This window comes from Poeciliopsis prolifica, unplaced genomic scaffold, assembly GCF_027474105.1.
Source record: "Poeciliopsis prolifica strain line A6 unplaced genomic scaffold, Auburn_PproV2 SCAFFOLD036, whole genome shotgun sequence".
Classification (NCBI taxonomy): Eukaryota; Metazoa; Chordata; class Actinopteri; order Cyprinodontiformes; family Poeciliidae; genus Poeciliopsis; species Poeciliopsis prolifica.
Genome location: NW_026562411.1, coordinates 1,682,231 through 1,703,997, shown reverse-complemented (window position 1 = coordinate 1,703,997; position 21,767 = coordinate 1,682,231). Strand labels below are relative to the sequence as shown.

General features: G+C 38.9%; 1 protein-coding gene across 2 annotated transcripts; it reads left to right on the top strand.

The window, feature by feature from the left end:
* The first annotated feature begins 10,817 nt into the window (after positions 1-10,817).
* On the top strand, positions 10,818-20,900 carry LOC129374447 (protein FAM171B-like). 2 transcript variants are annotated; one of them, XM_055052876.1, is made up of 8 exons: positions 10,818-11,036; positions 15,763-15,996; positions 16,401-16,493; positions 16,574-16,726; positions 17,423-17,593; positions 17,663-17,779; positions 18,440-18,563; positions 19,528-20,900. In XM_055052876.1, exons 1-8 carry the CDS (start codon positions 10,844-10,846, stop codon positions 20,321-20,323), a joined length of 1,881 nt encoding a protein of 626 aa, XP_054908851.1. In that variant the 5' UTR covers positions 10,818-10,843; the 3' UTR covers positions 20,324-20,900. The 2 variants fall into 2 exon arrangements, with proteins under 2 accessions (XP_054908851.1, XP_054908850.1); XM_055052875.1 differs by having other exon boundaries at positions 16,568-16,726.
* Positions 20,901-21,767: the final 867 nt, after the last annotated feature.

Sequence of the window (21,767 nt, the reverse complement as noted above, 5' to 3'; positions counted from 1 at the left end):
AATATTTTTCCTGGAACTCTCAGTGCTGCCCTCTTTGGGTTTAGTGGTGGTACTGCAGCTGACGTTTTCTACTGGTTCCAATGGTCCAGTTGCTAACGTGACGTCACGCTAGCAAGCTCCCGCCCCCATATCTCTGCTGAAGAGCAAAAAGTTACTAGCTGGCGATGACTAGCATTGGTTTTAGCCATCAAGTCGTCAACATAACGCACTAAATCTTAAATGATATATAAAAGAGAGAACAGTGCTTTGGAATGTTTTCAAAATGTTCCCAAAGGCAAAGCTTCCATAGATCCAGTTTTCATGTAGCAACTGGGTAAATTGGTAACGCATCAATCATTTATTCCCCTCAACAAACATGATTTTTAAAATTGAAGCAAATCTTATGTGACAGATGAAATGTCTCCATGCCAGAGCCAGTGCTGTTCGCAGAAACGTCTCTTTGCTTTCTGTTGCAAAGTTTCCAGACAAGGTGAGTGCAGTAAAACGTTTGTGCAGCACCTCGCTCTGTAATCAGAGGACGTTTCAACCAGCCAACTTTCCCTGGGATTAATGGGGTTTTAAAGTTAGAAAGCGTGAAGTCGTTTGGACAGACGGGCAGCCGTCCTGAAGAGCGTGGCTCATTTAGCGAAGCAATAAAATATGAAACTCCCTGAAAATAATTCAGCCATAACCCCCAACATGGAAACACAAAGGACTAATGATCAGACCGCGCTCCACGATCACATCTCCGCTTTATAGATAAATCAATCTGCTGCAGTTCCACCGAACTCAATCATTTGTTTTGAAAGGAGAATGAAAAGTTAAAAAAAGCCCTTTTGTACAGAAATCAAGATTTGTTCACCTTTCATGTGAGGTGGACCATCATCCAACTGCTGTAAAGAATAAATGAGGTAAATTGTTTACCTTGTTAATTTTGATGCTTACAGAAAATAAAAACTCAAATCAGGAAATTGTATCAGACTGCTATAGAAGCGAAGTGTATTTAGTGGAAAGTTAAGTGGAAGGAAAATGTGTGGACACAAACAGATAAAGCCTTAGGGGGAAAGGGAAGCCTTTCCTTTGTTTTAATCACTCTTATCTGATTAATTAATGCCTCAATAACTGGAAAAGGTTCAACTCCATTTCATTTTAATTTGCTTTAATTAATAAACAAGCTAAACAGAAAACCCACATCGTCTCATCAAACATCAACCAGATAAATAAATTGGTGACAAAAAACACCAAATCTGGCTCCAATAACAAGAAATTAAAGAATTTCACTTAAATCTCAACAACTTCCTCCTGGATTGTTCACCTGCTCATGTTTAATCAAATATTTGAAGGATTTCATGTCGATCTGGAGGATGAATCTGCTGAGCTGGAAACTGGAGTTGCAAACTTTCGGTAAAGTTGTGAACTTGGGGAACATTCATGCAGCGAGGATCAGGTTCAGAGCTGGCAGCTCGCTTGGAGCGCACGAATTATCATGCAGTTCAGAGAGATACTCAGAAGTTAAGATATTTTAATGATCGATTTCGCTAAAACTGCAATAGCTTGGTAAAAAAAATGCTTTGTTGGTCCAGAGAGTCTAAAACTCCTAAACAAATGATTTCTTTCTGGAGGTGTGGACTCTGCTCAAACTTTGAAAGATCTGATTTTATCCAATAGCTAACATTTAGCAGTAAAGTGTTAGCTTAGAGGAAAGACAAACAGCTTCTCTGTCAGCAATAAAACATCACAACAGCCGAAACACTGAATGTCTTCACAGAGTGAAACCAACCTGGTAGGCATTTCTTTTAAATCATGAAACACTGACCAACATCTTGATGTGTAATGACGGCACTTGAGGTTTTTCTAATTCTTGCTTTTGTATTTTTTGTGTTTTGTAAGGCAATTTGATCTGCCTTGCTGCTGAAATATTATATAGAAATAAACCTTATGAAGCTTAAATTTTCTGTAATGCTGTCAATTGTTTTTTGCAGGTGTAAACCAGTTTGCCTAACATTAGCAAAAAATCAATACCTGCAAATCTTAAAATGAAAGCTGACATGTTTAGTTGCAGCCAGAAACAAACGGTGGATTTTCTGATGTTTTCTCAGCCTCAGTAAATGACCAGCAGCCTTTTGTTTTCACTCCATTTGGAGGCTCTAATAAACACGGCTACATTGAGGAGAAACCTGCAATCAGACGTCGGGTTGCCTCCGTCTCCCCTCTGTGATAGAAAAGTGGGACAAAAGGCCCGTTTGCCGCCGTATCTGTGTCTCCATTGTGTGCCGCGGTCGGACCGGCTTAATGCGACCTCACGTTGGCAGCGTGAAAACATTTCAGTGACAGCATGTTGGTTCATTCGGCAGGCTAATTAAAGCGTCCGATAGAGTTGCTCGTCCGTTTGGAACGGAGAGAAACCTGCAGCTGACCTGTTTCTCTGCCCCATTTGGCACCGCAGCTCTGAAATGACTGGAGCCCAGATATTTCTGTCAGAACCGGCTGCTCAGGTGTTCCCTCAATGATGGCAGGAGGGAACTCAGGACTGACCCTCAGCATCCAATCAACGTCTAATGACTTCCTAAGACAGAGAGTAACGGCCTTTCTGAGAAAAAAGTAAAAACTTATGAAAATAAACAAACAGTTTGATGGTTCCTACAAATGTCAGCCATGACCCCCTGCTGTGTCTTCAGCGCTGAAACAATCAGAATCAGATTTGCCCTCCATTGTAAACTTGGAGGAGATCGAATGCGGGAACTTTTCAGGCTGTTATTGTGCTGTGGAAAAGCCTCTTTACTTTATATATAACAGTGGAAAAAGATGATCCATTTCTAAAAAAATGAATAAAAGGTGAGCTTTGCATTCACAAAGCATGCTGGGAAAAAAGTCAAACATTTGTGTTGGGAAAGTGGAGGGAAACTGCTTGCTGTAAGTGGAGAAATACACAGTAAAGATGCTGATGGTGGTTCCTGAACGTTGGGGCTATAAACGGTCCGATCTGAAAGAGGAATTATTTATAGACGCCGCAGCTTGCAGCCTCTTCCTGTTATCTGACGGCCCGATCAAACCAGGAACTCGACAGCCAGGCCCTCACTTCATTATTCCCTCCAGCTACTTTAACTGGATACGAACCAGATTAGGGATTTAAGACATTTTTTAAAAGTAATTTTGAAAATCATAAAGTTGCTTTCATGGATAAAATTGATCCGGTGAGGCAGAACTGCAGCCATGTTAGGGAGATAAGGGCGAGGATGAGAGGAAGCAGATAAATCCCCGACTCCAACGCACAGCGCCACTGAAACAGTTTGCATTCATAAATTTATGAAATACTGATTTAAAAAGTCTTTCAAATTCATCCAAAATGAAATCAAGTTAACACTCAACTGTAATTAAATGTTAAAGACTCAACCTGAAACAACTGCAGGAATATAGTTTTGGACTTTACAAGCCACCGTACCTGGGCTTCACAGAAAAGAATTTGCCTTTTGTAAAGTTACTCAATCAAAATTAATATTATAACAGAAATAATAATAATGTTAATAATAATAATAATGTTATATTAATAATATAACAGAAATAACAAGGGTTAATTTTTCAAAGTCAGTTTCACCAAACTAATTATTAACTAGCTAACTATTCAGCTAGCTGTGAGCTAGCTAGCCTGTGTAAACTTTCAGTTGAATAAAGTTAAAAGTCTGTGTTAAAGTTTTGGGTTTTAGACTTTTATATTTATGATCTTACTTTGAAGTCTGAAAGTTGTTCCACGTTAGCATTAGCTGCTGCTACATAGCATGTTGGTGTAGCGCTTTAGCATTAGCATCTAACAAATACCATAATGGCGTAGCATTTAGCAATAGCTTGCACTAAACATGTTGGTGCTTGTTGCACCTGGTCTGGTTGATTTTTTGATTATTTTCCGTTAATATTCTCAGAATGTTTGATAATTAAAATTTCAGTCTCTTTTTCTTCACAAGGAGATTTTCACACCAGGCTTTCAAAGCAGACACCAAGATGTTTTTCATTTTCTCCGAGTTATGTTTATATCTGACTGAGGAAACATGGAGGGCTGAACTCTGACGTTCAGGTCCAGTTGGGTTTTATGTCTTGTTTCAGTAATTAGAGACGCATGAGGATCAAAACAATTGATTATATGTCAAATTTATTTCACCTCGATACTTAAATCTTGATAACTCTCATCAGGCAGAACTTTTACTCCCAGGATTCCCTGATTGATTCTTCAGCTTTGTTTACTTGAACCTACCTGTAAACAAAACTCCTTAGATTTTCCTGTCTATCAGATAAACACTTTATAGTTCTGGGATGTAATAAACGTGGATTGAAACGTGCAGGCTCTGCACGTTATAAAAATTAATTTCTATGACAAGTCATTAAGCGTTTAACCCAGATCCTGCTCTGATTGGCTGCTTCACCAGCTGATCAGGTGATGTCCTCAAATCGGATCATCCTTTACCTTTTTCGTGCTGCTCAGCGTCCTGGAAGGAAACGCTGAAGGGAATTTAGAGCAGCTTCCTATTTTAGAAAGGAGGCTAATAGAAACAGGCTTTTAAGACGCTGAGCCGCCGACCCGACATAAAAGCTTCAGAAGTACAGAACCACGCAAAGTATTCGCACCCCTCAGCCCTTTCCAAGCATCACTGGGATTTTATGTGAAAATAAACACAACGTTTTGCAGAATTGTAAATCATAAGTGGCTATTTGTAAAGTTACACAGCAGAAAATGAACAGCAATAATTTGGGTTATTTATTTACCTGTCAAGAGAAAAAGGACCTGGTTTAGTTTTTAAAGTCATATTTTTACTACATCATTCATTTATGAAATGTTTTAAACTAAATTAGAAAGCTAAATACTTAGTTCATAGACTATATATTAAGTAAATAAGATATTTAGTTAGGTTGCTTAATACCTGGCGTCAACCTAAATATTTAACAAACAGTATATTTCATAAGAAAGCTAAATATTGTGTTAGCTAGCTAAATATTTTGCACCAAACTAAACAATGAGTTAGCAGTGTAAATGTTTTATACCAAACTACATATTTAGTTATTTAGTTATTTAGTTTAGCTAAATATTTAGCGAGCAAGCTAAATGGTCTGTAGCCAAGTATTTTGTTTCAAACTAAATGTGTGGTTAGCTAACATTATCAGAAGCTATTGCAATATGAAAACAAACTGCAAGACAATGGATGGATGTTAAAGTGACTTTAAAGCTTCTTTAAATGTATTTAACAAACCATTCTAACATTCTGGAGAAAAAGTTTTGACCTAGCAGACAAAATCTACCCAGGATGCATTGCAGCATAAAAACATGGCGACGTCCACGTGACCATTTGCATTTACAAAAGCTGAACAGCCTGAGGTACTTTTTGCCATGATGTTTTTGTTTTCAGATGTGAAATAAATGTTTTATTCAGAGTCTATTTATAAGTAATGATGAATACCTTTGGAGTTTAAAATCTAAACTTTCGGAGACTAAACCTGTTTTGTTTCTGTTTCAGCCGTCAAACCGGCTTTCAGACGTGAGCTACAGAACATTAATGGCTTCATCAATCATTTGGTGAAGGAATAACGTCTCTCAGACAAAGGTCACCTTTACATTAATGATTTTGTTCAGGAATGCATGAAAAATATTAGGACACCATTTCCCATTAAATGTACATTTTTTGACATTTCTGTTTGTTTTGTTGAGAATGCAGATTAATGCCCTGAAAACTGTTAAAGAGGAAAAAAAGCCTGCTCCTCCCCAGTGTTTAAAAGTTACTGACTCCCTGCGGTGCGTTCAGATGCGCCGTGTTGACAATCGTTCATAAATCTCGCCCGAGTTAAAATGCAGCCGCGGCGATAGCGGGAAAACTGAGGAATAATGGAAAAACTCTGAGGAAGTGGCGCGGACGTGACAGTAGCGTGTTCAGTTTCAGCAAGATTAATGGGAGAAAGAGAGAAACCAGCTTGTTGTTAATACAATTCCCAGCATGAACGACAATACAGCAACACATAAGCTGTGATTTTACCCACTGTGGAGGAAAAGCTCCACTGCTAACTTTCCTTTACAGAAACATAAAATCTCCATTTGGCTTAAAGCAGGTCGGTGTTATTGCTCCTTGATGTGCAAATCGGCTTCATAAAGAGTAAAATGCTTTGTAAAAACAAAAAAACAAAAATCAATCGGTACCATGTGATATTCCACCTGCAACCACTGAAATATATATTTGAATCTGTAAAAATACTTCCACAGAATAAACTGAGCGCGGAGCGATCTCTCCTCACAGTCCATCCTGTTCACTGACGTTCAGATGAAACTCATTAAACCGCATCACGCTGCAAGCCCAGAACCAAAGAAACGTGTTTTAGGGAAGCAGAGGGAAGTAAACGGTCGTCATCATCTATTCTGCAAACCCCAGCCAGGTTTCAACATCTTCCTGTTGAGATCGGATCAGATGCTTTGGTGACATCAGCGGCGGTGGCGCAGATTTGATTTATTAATTCCTCAAATTAATGATTAAAATAATGAATGGATCCCAGTTAATGCAGGAGTGAATGTGTTGCTGCAGATTGGGTCTGTGGACATGCATGAGAATTTGGACTTTAATAGATAAAACAGGAGGATGGATTGAGCTTTCTTACCAAATATTGCACATTTTTTATCATAATCTCCTCTTAATAAGAAAATATAAAAATATATTTATTATTAATCACATCAAGTTGCAAAAATCTCATGATTTTTAAAGATCTTTTGTTTTTTTCTTGTCTGAAACCTTTTCGTTTCTTCCTTGCTACACTAGCTTGATAAAATTCACAAGCAGCCAATGAGAAACAAACACCAAAAATGACATTTAAATGAATTACTTTATATTTTATTTTAAATAAAGTTTGAAAAATAAAAATGTTTTATTTCTGCATCTTTTCGCTCGTCTTGCTGTTGACACCAATTGAATCAGAAGAGAAGGACCTGGCTGCAGCAAACAGGAAGGGGCGGGCCCAGACCGCTGTCACTCTCAGACCTTATATGGAAATGGGACCATTGCCCTCCAGAAGTGAAGGGGGCGCCATTTCTCAACTAAATATTTAATTTGAAGTTCAATATTTAGCTTGCTATTTAAATATTTATAAAGCTAAACATGTAGTTAGTTTAAAGCAAATTATAGCTTTGTGCTAATTATTTTGTTAGCTTATTAGCTAAATATTTAGCTAACTAAGAGCATATAACAGAGCTATATTTAGCTGGAAAGTGAATATTTAGCTAACCAACTAAATATTTATATCTCGTTTGAAACCGAGACATTTGTGAATGGATGAATGGCATATTTTACTCTTTAAAAAAGCTAAATAATTCAAATTACATGGGTTAGTTGTTGACTGTCGCTTAACGGCACCCCGTAATGTTGAACGTTCAACAAATCTTGATTCAGGTTCAGCTTGTTGTTTCTAAAGTTTGTGAACACTGAAGGTAAGTTTGGTAAACGTTTTCAGAGTTATCAAAAATGCTACATTAGCATAAGCAGATTAGCCTTAGCGTGTCTTTATCTGCCAATGGAGTTGAATTTAAATAATGTTATGTACTAGTTAAGAACAGGTAAGTTTTATTATGTCCAGGTATCCAAATCTATATATTATAAAAAGAGGGTTTACTTTTTTAAAACTGGGTTTAATGCTGAATTTGTTCATAAATCTTAATTATCTGAATGCCAGGATTTCTCCAGCAGCATTTTTTTCATAGATTTCCCCCCTTGTTTCAAACATGAATAACTCAGGAGGAAATTAATTAATTTAACAAATTTAACACTTGCAGTTCTGCTCATCTAACCCCAAATGCACCTTTCACTAAAATCTCACTGATACAATCAATCATAAATCTTAATCTTTATACTGATTTTTTTCCTGGCAGCTCTCATTTCTCAGGCAGTTAATTTCATATTAATTCACACAAATGATTATGAATGGGGAATTATTCCCAAACTAACAGATTATCCAGAAAATAAATGGAACGAAACCATTTATTTATTTTATTAAGAGGAGCGGTGCAGCTCTGCAGCACCATGTGCCTCAAAACAAGGATTAATAAAAAGGAAAGTAAGTTGGGGATGGAGCACAGAGGCAGCGGCACAGATTTCCGGAGTAAAAAGCCGGCAGATTTCCAAAATACTCCCCTCGGATGCAGCTATTTATGTGGAGAAATGAAGCATCACTGTATCTAATTTGTGGCAAATTGATCCTGGAGACTTGGGCTGTCATCCATCCTCCTCCTTGTGTGTTTAGACTGCGATTTATTCTTCGTCTGAGGGGAATAGAGCTGGGAGGACAAATGTGTCATCTCACTGCCTCTCTGAGGCCCCCATGTCACACAGGAGGCATGATGATGAAGGAGTCTGCCGAGGAAGGATTCACTCCTGCGCTGGCATCAGAAGCTCCGCCACAACCACGTCCAACACGCCGCAAATAAGCTCAATAATGAGGTTTAAGGAGAAGTGAGTGAAAAGAACAAGTAGCTGAGAATTTGAGTCAAACTGTTGTGAGATGTCTGATCACACAATCTAGAACTAACATGCAATAAATCGATCAATTTAAAGGGGGGAAATATATTGAATTAAGTTGTTGTACCAAGTTTCAACACAGGGTGGCGGTGCTTCCCATGGGGTAGTTTGGTTCATTTTTATCTCCTGCTTCCTGCGTAACGTGTCTGTTTTACTTTTAGCTTGTTAACGTCCACCGATCACACAAATGTGATTTATATCAGTGTAATGTCAGACATGTTACTGCGGTAACCAGTTTTATGTAGACTATGGTTTCAGGGCGAAATAACCGGTTTTACTGTGTTAGCATTTCAGCACTAGCTTAGCATCGAACTGCTAACTGTTAGCGGTTATTGTGCCGGTGTTGCATCGATCCATGTTTCCCCACCAGCTACAAAGGCAAAAAATTATACATTTTAATCAGAAATGAACACAACGAGTAAAAATCTGTTTATGTTGAAAGCTCTTGGTTTGTGGCAACGAGATTGTTAAATTTAGCTTTACAATAAAAATGTTTATCGTAAAGATAACGTGTGTAATTAGGTAAAACATCTTCTGGCTCCGGATTGCACCAAGTTGTGTTTATTTTAGTCACTTTATTAACCAGAATGGGAATTAACAAGCGATACACGGTCCAATCAATACCGACTGCTACTCAAACTGGAGGCAATAAAAGGATTAAGATTAATGATTTTTAAATTGCAAGTCATTAAGAGGTCATTCAGTGGGTTATTCAGTCAATAATACCTTTAAACAGTCTAATTTACTCCACTGCTGCTGCTACTGAGAGGTGGAGGAAAACAGACCGTCTTCCCACCTTCACCCTGAAAATAAAATTGTTTCACCATCTTTATGTAGACGGTATTCAGAGCAGAGGATGGCTCAGGCTTTACAGGGTTTATTTTAGATTCTGTAGAGACAATATGAGCCTGGGAAGAAGAAAGAATCCACACAAAAATGTGGAAATCTAGCAAAGTTTGGAGGAAAACATTAACTTGGTGTGAATTCAGAGTTCAGCATTAATCTGGGTAACAGTCCCAGTGGGGCTGGTTGCCTTTGGCTGCTCTGCACCTGCACACAGGTGTGGAGCGCATTGAAAGTGGATTATTACTTAATGAAATATAGAAGTATAAAGAGAAAAATTAAAAACAGCCTGTGGCTGTATGTTAATATTTAATGGAGAACAAACCCAGAAAAGTCTGTAGAAATGACTTTATTTCCAGTTTGTCCCAGATCCAAGCTGCAGATTTAATGGGCCGCAGTCCTCCGGGTCGGACCCTCGGCTTGATTCTGGTACCACAGTTCAGTCTGATAAAAGGTTGGTTTGCTTTTCCTCAACTGGTTGTCGCATTGCCCCCTCTAGTGGCCAAAACTAGACGGTTCAACAGCCATGTTTAAATAAACGTTTGAATAATAACTTTATATTAATACGACCTTGTAACATGTTTCTGGATGGAATAAAAGAAAAACATTTATTACATGACATGCAACAGTTGGAATGAAAGCATTTACATTAGAATATTTAATTTCAAATGGAAAAAATGTAAAATAAAAATGGCTTTGTATTAATAATAATAGTACAATATTATATATATGTATTTATTCTTATTTTAATATTGGCAACCACAAAGAAAAGGAAATTACTGCTATAATTATCACTGCATCAACACAGTGCAGCCACGTCTTGTTTAATTTTATTTCAAATGGCAATAATTGTTCATTGGTATTTCTATTAATATACAGTTATCACAATAATTATCTTTATTTACATAATTATAAATATACAACATATTTAAAAAATTACTGTTAAAATTAGCGATATATAATTACTACAGATTAGCCATATCTTGTTTAATTCAGGCTTAAGTGTGAGAATCATCACTACTTCTGTCTGTTCAGAATAATTAAAAGTATTTATATTTATATTAATGAAACAACAGCACACTATGATTATTTGTGTATATTTATATGCCAATATATTTTATATATAGTATAGATGTATATTAATGTAAACAGCATATAAAATAATTACTAGTATTAATATTAGAAGCTATATGAAAATATTTTTATGGAAGAGAAACCATTTTATTTTATTATTCTTTAATTTCCTACTTTAACTGTTGCCCAATTCTAATGTAATCTATATCAATAGATCATATTTTTATATTTATATCACCAGTATTAAACATTATGCAGTTCTAGTTATTTGGTATTTGTGTAACATTTATTGTATTTATTTGTAATTTAAACGTGTGGCTGGTGGGCGGGGTGAAGGGTTGATGGGCGGAGCTTGCAGCTCCGTGTGGTTTGGGTGATAGTGGATAAAGCAGTGGACATTTCTCAGCCAGTGGATGCAACCCGGAGCCGTGGGTTTGGTCATGAGTGGGCTGTGGCAGTGGGTTCTCTGTGCGCTGGCTGTGAGTGGGACAGCGGGGACAAACAGAGAGTTGACGGGGACAGAGGGACGTCTTCTGCATGCTGATGAGACAAACTTCACAAAGAAGGACTTCAGGAAACAACAGCAGCAGCAGCAAGGCCTGCCAGGTTTGGAGCAAGAACTGCTTACAAATTTAAATATGTTGCACATTTTACAATTATTTCCCGTTTAGATCAAATAAGTTTAGATGCTTTTATAACTTCAGTTAATTTTGGGCCATTTGCATTAAAACTACATATTTGTATCAGATTAAGCCTAAAATATCCTCCTTTGTTTGAGGATTTACTCACAAATCTACTAATCTGTTTATGAGTAAGAAGTGATGGAAAAGAACCCTTATGGCAAGCAGTTTTATCATAAAATATGCTGTCATTTTCATATAAACCCTTCAAACTCAAACGGTCCTTTTCATTGACAATTTCTGATATCTCAAACATAAGGACACATTTCCTGCAGACCGACAGATCTTCCTATTTTAGGAAAACATTGTGGATGTCTAGAATTGAATTTTTTTTGAGAGAATTTAGAGCGTTTTCTCATCCAGTATTCCAGTAGACTATTTAAACTTTCCAAATTAAGTCATCGGCTGCTCCACCTCCAGCTGCTGTGGTTCTTTCTCTCTGCTGTGAGTCAAACCAACCTGTTCCCCTCCTGGCCTGTCGAGGCGCTGCACAAAGAACCACTGAAGGAAACGACACAAAAACCTCTGAAGACGCTGAGAGCAACTTCCTGCTTCATTAAATGGAAACTAAAGTGAACAGTTGGAGGGTTTCTCTTTGGTTGAAAACCACAAGCCATTTCAACCGCTAATGCTAGGCTAACGCTAGGCTAATGCTAAGCTAATGCTTGTTTTGGTTGCATTTACTCAAACTTTTCTGCTCTGTCCTCCATTTCCTGCTTTCAGTCCGCATGGCGTTCACATACGCATTCAAACGGCACCAGACTTCACTTCAACCAAACCGAAACAGCCGAGAGTTCGGTGTTTCGGTCCAGTTATGCATTCACAGCTCCACAAACGAACCGACCCAAACAGACTGCAGTTGGACTGAAGAAACTCAACAGTGTTGTTGGCAAGTCAGCGATACAGCGATACAGTCTTTAATCACGACTTTGATTTCAGACATCTTTAAACATCGGAAGAACTAACTCCGCTTCAAATGTTTCAGGATTTCAGAACATTTTTCTGACGACCACCAATCCAGATGTAAAATTCTGCAGAGTAAACAGGTCAATAAAAACCCAAATCAAATACTAAAGGCAAGTTCACAGCAACGTTAAAACAGCAGGTTCAGTTTCCTCCTGAATTCAGATTTTTTTTGTTTATGCTACTGAACTTAATCTGACACAATCAGACCTCTGTGTGAATGCGTTACAACTCCAAAGAGAGTTATAGTAGAAGTTTTCAGCCACTAACATTATGAATGAACCCATCCAACGACTTCTGGTGAAGAATTATGATGCACGTCTCGTGTCAACGCATTAAAAGTAGCAGAAAATGCGACATGACCGTTCAGTCCGATATCTGATGGTTAGCATCGGCCAATCCCATAGAGAAACGGATCGCCTGCTTTGTGGATGCATCTTAAATTGCCTAAATTGTTCAGAAATGTTGTACATCTGTGAGGATATTAACTGTAATAAGGTCAACAGAAACAAAAGAGGTTAGCCCTTAACATGAGCCTGACAGAAACCATCATATTTCATGTTATGCTTGAATAACAGGCAGATATAAACTCACCTACTTTAGGTACTCCGGAAAAAAACCTTAAAACTCCTTCATTGCTTTTTTGAAAGATTAAAGTTTGGAAAATATGTTCAAAATTTCCAATTGTAACATCCAAAGGAACGTTTGTAGGAATGAATGCTTGAGCTTTGAACAAAGTCTGAAGTTTAGTTTAACTATAACCTACAACTGCTTGCCATAAACCCCGTTAGTAATGGTTTCTCCATCTGTTTGCTCCATCAAGCTGTTCTGCTGATAATTTACAGTACGATTCGAGTTCTTCAGCATTTAAAGAAGTTAAATGTTTATCATCTTGTTTGGTTTCTGGTTCATCATTGAAAGGAGTCAGTGACAGCAAACCCATCCTGAACTTCTCCCACCAGGATTTTTCTTTACAGCAGTGGAGGAGCTGAAAGAGGGATTTGTGACCCTGTTTGTCGATCATGACTAATTCATGCTGATGTAGGCGTGCATCGCCTTGCATCGTCACATGATCCGCTCTGGAGCTGGATCGCTTGGACATGTAGCCGAGCGTGCTGTTATCTCCGGCACAAACTGCGCCGCACTCCTCCGGCCCGGCTGCCGTTTCGCTTGGCGCTGCCAAGTAAAAGCTCAGGGGAAGAAAGGACAGTCCTGCTCGTGTTTCTGAGAGATCGTTGACCGAAACATAGAAACACACACAGTTCAGGGAGATCCTGGTGTTTAACGAGCTGAGAAACACGGCGGTACGAAAGTGTTTCCCTCCTTCCTGATTTTCTGTCTTTTTCATGTTTGTCACATTTCAGTTTTTCAGAGCATCAAACCTATTCAGAGTCGAACATGAATAATTACAAAATGCAGGTTTTAAATGAAAGTTCTTATTAAAAGGAGAAATAAATCCAAACCTACTTGGCTCTGTGTGAGAAAGTGATTGATCCATGACTTTAAATGACGTTAAAAAGACTTTCTCCAGCCTATACTTGATCAGGTTTGAATTTAAATAAACCTTTGGCTATTAAGTTATTTTAAAAGGATAATTAGTAAAAACAAGTAGCAGCTCAAACATCCAACCAGCCACTGGGAACGTCCTGCCTGGCATTTTAACCGCCAGTCAGGACGGCGCTTAACTCAACTCAAACCTGATGAAGTGTTTGGGTTGGTTTACCTGTGTTTGTGCTGCTGCCATGACAGTGAAACGCCATCAGTTAAAGGCTTGTTTTCAGATTTAACATTTAATTTAACTAAACTGCTCTATAATTTGTACAGATCTTGGAACAGATTTTGAAGCTCAAAGCTTGGACTGCAAAAAAAAACTGCTCTAAACATTCGATTTGTACAGAAAATAAGACATTTGAAAATGAATTTAGTTAAATCCTGACTTTAAATTCAGAGATCAAAAGTTGTTATTCTGAGAAAAAAGTTGGAATTATGAAAGAAAGTCTCTAATCTTCTATTAGTTCACATTAGAAATGCTTTGAACAGTTACTGCCTGCAAACAGCTGATAGGTTGATCAATATATATCAATAATTTTTTATGTGCGTTTCTCTTTTTAAAATTACAATTTCAATTTTTCCCCTCTCCAGTCTCCATGTTGATTATTGACTCTGATCAGGTTCCATAAAAACAATTTTCAGTTGATCTGAACTTTAATTCCTTCATAAAACACACCTTCCTCTAAAACAGAATTTTCAGTTGTTTTGTGTTTGATATAAATCGGTTTGATGTTCTGAAACATTACGCAGTAATAAAATAAAATCCGGTCAGAGGAGCCGTGGTTTTCTCATCCCTCAGCTGAAACGATGGCCTCATTCCAGAAACACAAGCCGTGCGGACGCGGGTCATTAGAGATAATTCCCCGCCGGACCATCTGTCTGATCTGCCGGTGGTCGCACTGGATCGATTGGTCGACTCGCTTCTGTTCTCTCCTGCATGTGCATCATCATTTTTGAGTCATCTCTGATGGAAATGACAGATATCAGCCCACTTCCAGCCACATCCTAGTCAAACATGATGTTTCATCTTCTTTCACAGTTGTTTCATGTCAGTTTGCCGAATGGAGGGATTATAGTAATCTGGCACCAAAAAACAGTCTGTCTCAGATTTGGTGCCCTGCCTTCTGTTGTGTTTGGTCACTGAAGCAGAAAAACGCCTCAAAGAGACGTTTCCTCTCCCTGAACCGCGTCCATCCATCTGCAGTGGTGCCAAATGCACTCGCTTGTTTCTCACTGAAACTGAAACCCTCAACAGTTAGCTACGGCTAACTGTTGAGAGTAACGATTAGGTTGAGTTCAGCCTGAAAGCTGAAATGAAGCATCGTAATTATAGCTGTAAACCTTTTGGCAAATCTTCCAGCAGCAGGATTAGGAGAAACTCTGATGTTTGTGATGCAACAGCGCATCAGATTGCTGCTGTAGTCGAGCTTCAGCGTTTCATCAAGGATAAAAAAAATGGCTTCTTTGTGGCAAATTGCTGTGAAATTTGCAGGTTGCCTCAAAGAAACGTCTCTTTAAACTTCAATTCCCCTTTCAGCAGAAAAGGATGAGCAGCTTGCAGACCAGAAGGAGACAGAAATGTCTTGCTGAGAGACGGGAACTGTTAGGATAAAAACAGGTTTCACATGCCATCAGACTCTAATCGCTCCTAAAAATCTGCTAAAATGTTGTTTTTGGTCGCTACGTTCTGCAAAATGATTGCATTTTTGAATGATGCAAAAATGTACAACACATACAAAACAGGGAAAAGCAGCAGGAAAACTCAACAGTAAAGGTTCCAACCACAGACAATAGAAAAAAACTGACAGGCAGCAAATGCAAATGAAAATTGCTCCAACCGTAAATAAATTTTTTTAAACAACAAGCATAAAAGCTGCAAACTCAAGCAACACAGAAGTCCTCCAGACCACTAGGGGCAGTTGTGTGGCTTCCATTTTAAAGCTCTTAATAAAAATGCACCACATTTGTTTGAGTTCATAAATGTGTGGGGTTTGGCTGACCTTCAAACCTTTGCGAATATCGTCAGAGTAAAAGCAGCACAAACAGTTACATCTGATTGGAAAACGTCGACTGGTGAAAGTTTGATGGAGGTTATCTGGAAATGTGACGCTTCGTTTTCTCTTTCGCTCCTCTGATAGGCGGCAGCTTCATCCTGAGGGTTCAGGTGAGCGACATGCTGACCGGGCGGCCGCTGAGCAAGGCAGCGGTGGAGCTTTTCGTCAACCACACCCTACGCAGCGCAGCTGTCGGCAGCGACGGCGGCGAAGCCCGGCTCCGCGTGCCGTTCCATGCTGGGCTTCCTGTCACCGTGGCAAGCAGCAAGCAGGGCTTTATTTCCGCTCTACTGCTGTGGGAAACCAGCAGGAAACCCGGTGAGTCAAAATCAAGTCCAGGGTGTTCAGTATGCGGTCCGGGGGCCATTTGTGGCCCCTGCATTAGTTCTGAGGGCCACAAATTTGTTTAGCTATTTAGGATGAGATTTTCCAACACAAGTTTCAATCTTATTAAATGTAAAATCTTACAAGAAAAATCATTTTTTAGGTATTTTTTATCTCATAAGTTGTGTGATAAACTTCTAGAGTTTTAACTCAAACAAACTTGGACACGCAGAGTCATTATATTTGGCCAAATGTGCATAAATTTGTTTTATAAAATGGATATTTTCATTTCTATGAATAAAGTGTAACACACTTTAAATATGTAAAAATTAAAAACTGAACCAAAACAGTTAAATCAGAGTAGTACATGTTTACTTTGTGTTTTATCATTTCTGCAGTCTTTTCATCGGTGACTCTGTCCCTGCTGCCTCTGACTCCAGGGAACATCTGGCTGTTTGACGACTCGGTTCTGATCACCAGCAGAACGGCAGGTGGTAGAAATGTTTCTTTTGCTTCTCAGTGAAATAAAAACTGGACAGAAATGTATAAATCTTTCCTGTTTAAGCTGCAGTTTCCCAGGCCACCGTGAGATTTCCTCAGCGGCTCCTGAACCTGACACACGGCGGGAATCTAACCGCCATCAGATCGTACTTGACGGTTCCTCGACTGACCTCAGACCAGGGCGACTCGCTGAACACGCTGGGCATCGTGAGCAGCAAGTCAGGTAACGACTTCATCCCTACGCCACACTGAGCAGGCAGACATCTTCACTTCAGAACGGGAATTTAACGCTTTAAAGCACCTAAAGTAAGTCAACTGTTTTAATTGCATAAAAAGATAAATTATTAAGTAATTTATCTGCTTAAAACATGTAAATATATACAACAATATGTCACATCTGACATATTTGTGTCAATTCGTATAATTCTGCAAGTTTTGACCTGCGTTAGCTACACAAACACTATTTTGCTATATCCTGTTAGCATTAGCAGAGATGATGTTTAAGATTACCATTTTAGACTTAGTGTAACTAACTCTTAACTCGGCGTGCTAACCGCTGGAAATTAGTCAAAATAATTACAAAAAGTACAATGAGATTCTAGATATCCAGCCTGGTCCCTAGTGGGTTTGGAGCTGCTGGTGCTAATCTCCAGCCAACGATTCGCGTGAGAGGCGGGGTAACGCTGGACCCTGGTCTTTCTGCCACAGGGCAGAAAGACCCTGCGAGTCAAACCCAGGACCTTCTTGCTGCAAGGCAACAGTGCTACTTACTGCACCACTGTGCAGCCCTTAATTATAGAAATAAAAAAGCTAAATGAGTACATCTACAACCCTCTAACTCTGCTGAATAAACGAGTTGCGTTCTGACTCACACTGTTGCAGGAATCCGTCATCCTGACTTCGGTTCTGATGTTCTCAGGATTCGTGAGCGTAGCGCTGAGTCCGGTGGTGGCCGTCAGTGTGCGGCTTTTCTCCGGAGACGTGGAGCTGAACGTCAGCGGCCCGATCCAGATTAGTCTCAACGTTCCCCAGAGCCGAGGGCTCCAGGAGTCCGACGTTGTTCCGGCCTGGTTCTTCAGCAGAACTACTGGTCAGTTCTGATACGTCCAGCAGACCAGCGGCATGCCAACTGGTTTTATGGTGATTTATTTCGCCGCAGGTGGATGGATGAGGAAAGGACTGGGAAAGATGATGCTGGTAGATGGGAAACTGATGTGGACTTTCACCGCTCCTCACCTGGGACACTGGATCGCAGCTCCTTTGACCTCCAGCAGAGGCCGGTTTTCACTTCAAATGTGTTTGAGTCCTGTCAAAAGAACACAGCAAGAAAAGACTAAATAAAAAGCTATAAACTCAGGGTGCATTCACACCAGCCATGTTTGGTCCGCTTTAGTCCAACTCTAAAAACCGAAGTGTCGGATCGAAAGTGGACTAAAACACAGGGCATTCTGGGTAAATAGAGGCAAAACAAACTCTAGCTTTAGCCTAATATCTGGAGTAAGATGGAGAATATTTTAATGAAAATATTTCTAACCTGAAGGGTTTTCAGGCTGCGCTTCCAGTCCTCGATGAGTCTGGTCCCTCATCTCGGACCTGTTCTCCATAAAAAGAAAAAAACTGGTGCAAAAGCAAAATATTGGATCATTTTAAATGCAGCAATAAATCTTATCATTAATTTGTGGTGAGCTAACCATTAAGAGTCAAATTGCCTTGGAGGAAATATTTTATCTTTACAGAAATTATGTTAAATTTGGACTATTGAGAAAAACATAAGCGGGTCGAGGAAACAACCTTGTGGGACTTCAGCAGAGATAAGACATTAATTTGATTTGATGCTTTTGATATGAACTGGGATATTTCACAAAGTGAAGGGTTTGTTATAAAAAGCATTCTGTATAGTATTTGAATTATTTTATTAATTTTATACTGCCTTTAGGTTCCTTTGGACTTCAGACTCTTGTTGACTTTATCCTGCAACATTTATTTTTCCTGGTGGTTCTGGTCGGAGGAACGCTTGTCGTCATCGTCTGTCTTCTGTTTGGACTGTTGTGTTACTGCAGGTAAAAACTTTTCTTTTATTTCAGTTTAACCACCAGTTTTAGATTATTTATTGAAAGAAACTGATTTGGAAACTTTTTTTTTTTTTTGCCTGATTGTGTTACCTGTCTGAAGTATTGTCATTTTGGTCCTAAAAGAACAAAAATTTTCATTTAACTTTATATTTTGGTTTATACTCAGTGCTACTCTTGAGTATAATCTTTGTTTTTTTTACCTGCCTGTTTATTATAATAAATTGTATTTCAGTTTGAAAAGAGAACACACATACATGAAGGATGAACTAAAACTGTAATAATTGTTCTGGTGAACTGCCAAGAAGCCACTCCCCTCTTGTTGCTTCTTTGTGCTCTGCCTGCTACAGATGAGAACCAGGTGGAGTCAATCTCCTGGCAATTGGAAAAGTATTTTAGGTGTGGCTGACCTCTCACTCTTGTTTGAGAGAGTGGCACAGCATGTGTGACAAACAGTGCTGATCACATGCAAGGAACAAACTGTGCAAATCTTTAAAAAACTGTGAAGGACAGCCGGTAAGCTCCTAATACTGTTTTACATGGACTTTAACTTTTGATTGTTTTCATGAGAAAAAAAAAGGAAATGTATATATATTTATATGCACTTGGTGTTTATTAGTTAAAGCAGAACATATTGATAGAAAATGTTAATTTATTATACTGTAGAATTAAATGATTTAAATCAGTGGAAATTTATTTTGAGTTTTCACAGTGTATTTGTCCTGTTGAGTTCACGATGTAATTTAGATGTTTCTGTTTCTTTTGAGGGTTTTCACCTGTATGATTGGAGCATCATATAAAAATAAATATAACTAAAATGAAGACTCCTTGAGTGAACGCCAGTTATATTTCACAATAAAAAAAAAAAGATAATCCTTTTCAAGTTGGGAATGCACAGTGAAATCAAACCAGGAGAAACTTGACAATAATTATTAGTTTTTGTTTTTGTTTTCAGGAGGAATTTCAGCCAGATCAAACCGAGGCAGACGGCAGCAGTGGTGAGAAAAGACCAAACCACCTGCACAGACGAAGAGGAGTCTGAAACATCTGGACAGAACCAGAACCAGAGCAATGGGTTCTGTGTTCCAGCGAAGAGCAGTGATGTGATCGCCAACCCCAGCGCTGTGGTGGTTTCGTTGGACGGGAACAAGTTGGACTTTGGTGGTGCGACTTTGGAACATCGAACTCCGGACGGTTTGTTCTTCTACAACCAACCAGTGGCGATCCTTCCTGCTCCGGCGTTTTTCCACCTGGAGGAACATCCGGCCCAATCCGACTGGAGCCGGTCCGCCACGCTGCCGCGAGCCTCAAACGGAGCCGCCGCCGAGCCACAGAGGAAAGAAAGCTTCACCCAGACTCTCCAAACCGAGGAGCAGCTCCGGACCGCTGACGGATCAGAACCCGCATCCAGGACGACCTTCGGCCTGCCGGAATCGGCGTCAGTACCGGGAACACTGAACAAACTCGCTGGAAGCAGACATTCGGTCCACGCCGTCACAAGCTTGTCTAAAGTCGCGTCGCCCCAGCCACCGCGGGCCTGGTTCGTCTCGCTGGAGGGGAAACCGGCCGCGGAGATCCGGTACGCTGGGTCGGAGCAGCAGCGACGACGGAGGACCATGGAGAGTCGAGAAACCAGTTTGGACTCCGGAGTGGATCTGAGCGAACTGAATCAGACGACGGGGAGGAGAGTGACTCTGGAGAGAAACGCTACGTTCATTAAAAACCCGACGAATAAAAACACTCAACAGTGAAAACTGGGTCCAATCAGGGCGACAGAGCAAAAGAACTGCCATCACGGGAACACAGGCAAGAATAATGAGGATGAATCTGCAGTATTACGGGAATAAAGTCATTAAGACTGTTTTAATAACTATTTTTATACACCTTAATTTCTAGCATGTTTAGTTTTGCAATATGACTATTCTTGTAACTCGTAACATTGTGACTATGATCATTATTATGACTTTATTCTCGTGTTATTTCAACTTTGTTCCCATACAATGATTCTTGAATTTACTATTCTCGTGTCATTTTGAATTTATAATATGAAGTTTCTCGTGATTTGACTACTCCTGTAATTTATTTTTAATAGCCCTAATATTTGTAACTTAGTGACTTCAGAGGTTCAATTTACAGATTTAAGGTTCAGATGGTGCAGATTGCAACTTTAAACCTCCTTAAACCCCAAAACACTTCACATCCATTAGTTCTCCATTCATAAAAATCAGACTAACTTTTTATTTTTGAATAAATTTGAAGCAAATGTCTACTATCTATTATACTGTCTGCAATAGTGAAAATAAAAGGGATTGCACGACTCACTTTAAACTTTTGTGTCTGTTAATGTCTGTAAAACATGCTGATATAATGGAATCTCAAAGTATTGAGTTTGGGTTTAGTCTGTAAGAAAATAATTGTATTATTTAAAATATCTATTTGGTGTTTGCATGTTTTTTTGTGCATGCGCAGATTTTCTATTGCTTCATCCCATTGTCTAAAAACATTCCTGTTCATTCCTTACAGAAAAAGTTTACATTTTCATATAATTGTATATTCAAAATATTACAAAAAACATTAATATATTTACCCAAGTTATCAAGTATAACGTAAAAGCATGAGAGTCCGATGCTGAAAGAAAAACAAGGTTAAACTCCAAAAGAAAACATGGTTAGTCGCTTTTACAGGTCATCTACTTCCTTTAGCAGTTTCTGTTTGTCTTTTTTAAAAATTAGACCGAAATAACAATAGAAAAATGGGTTCTAGAAAAACCTAATAGTACAAAATGAATGGGTACAACACTAAGATATTCTAAAAACAAGATGGTTGAAAAACAACGTTACCTTTGTGGCCTCACACCGGCAGGTCGAGCAACTCTCTCCAAAAAAATCAAAAATGAAATCAAATGACGCGGCCGCCTTCTTCCCAATGCCAAAACGATTGTTCACATTTAAATTCAAAGTTGTTAATATTGAATGAACAACACATTGTACTGATGAGCATTGATATTCATGTCTCAAATATTAGTTCAAATGTAATTTATATATTTTGAGTCGAAATAACTGTTAGGTAAATATTGACTTAGTAATAGACGATAATATTCTATATTACAAGTCTGTTCCACAAAAAATTTTTTAAAAATCAGATGTAAATTGTGGATGAATATTGGATTAAGAGTCCTGATATTGAATATATCAG

Bases quoted from the DNA above. Each gene is read 5' to 3' on its own strand.
- LOC129374447 (XM_055052875.1), top strand. From the start codon at position 10,844: ATGCAACCCGGAGCCGTGGGTTTGGTCATGAGTGGGCTGTGGCAGTGG. The intron at 11,037-15,762 runs GTTTGGAGCAAG...CTCCTCTGATAG, and splicing joins GCAGCAGCAAGGCCTGCCAG to GCGGCAGCTTCATCCTGAGG. The intron at 16,494-16,567 runs GTGGTAGAAATG...TTCCTGTTTAAG, and splicing joins GATCACCAGCAGAACGGCAG to CTGCAGTTTCCCAGGCCACC.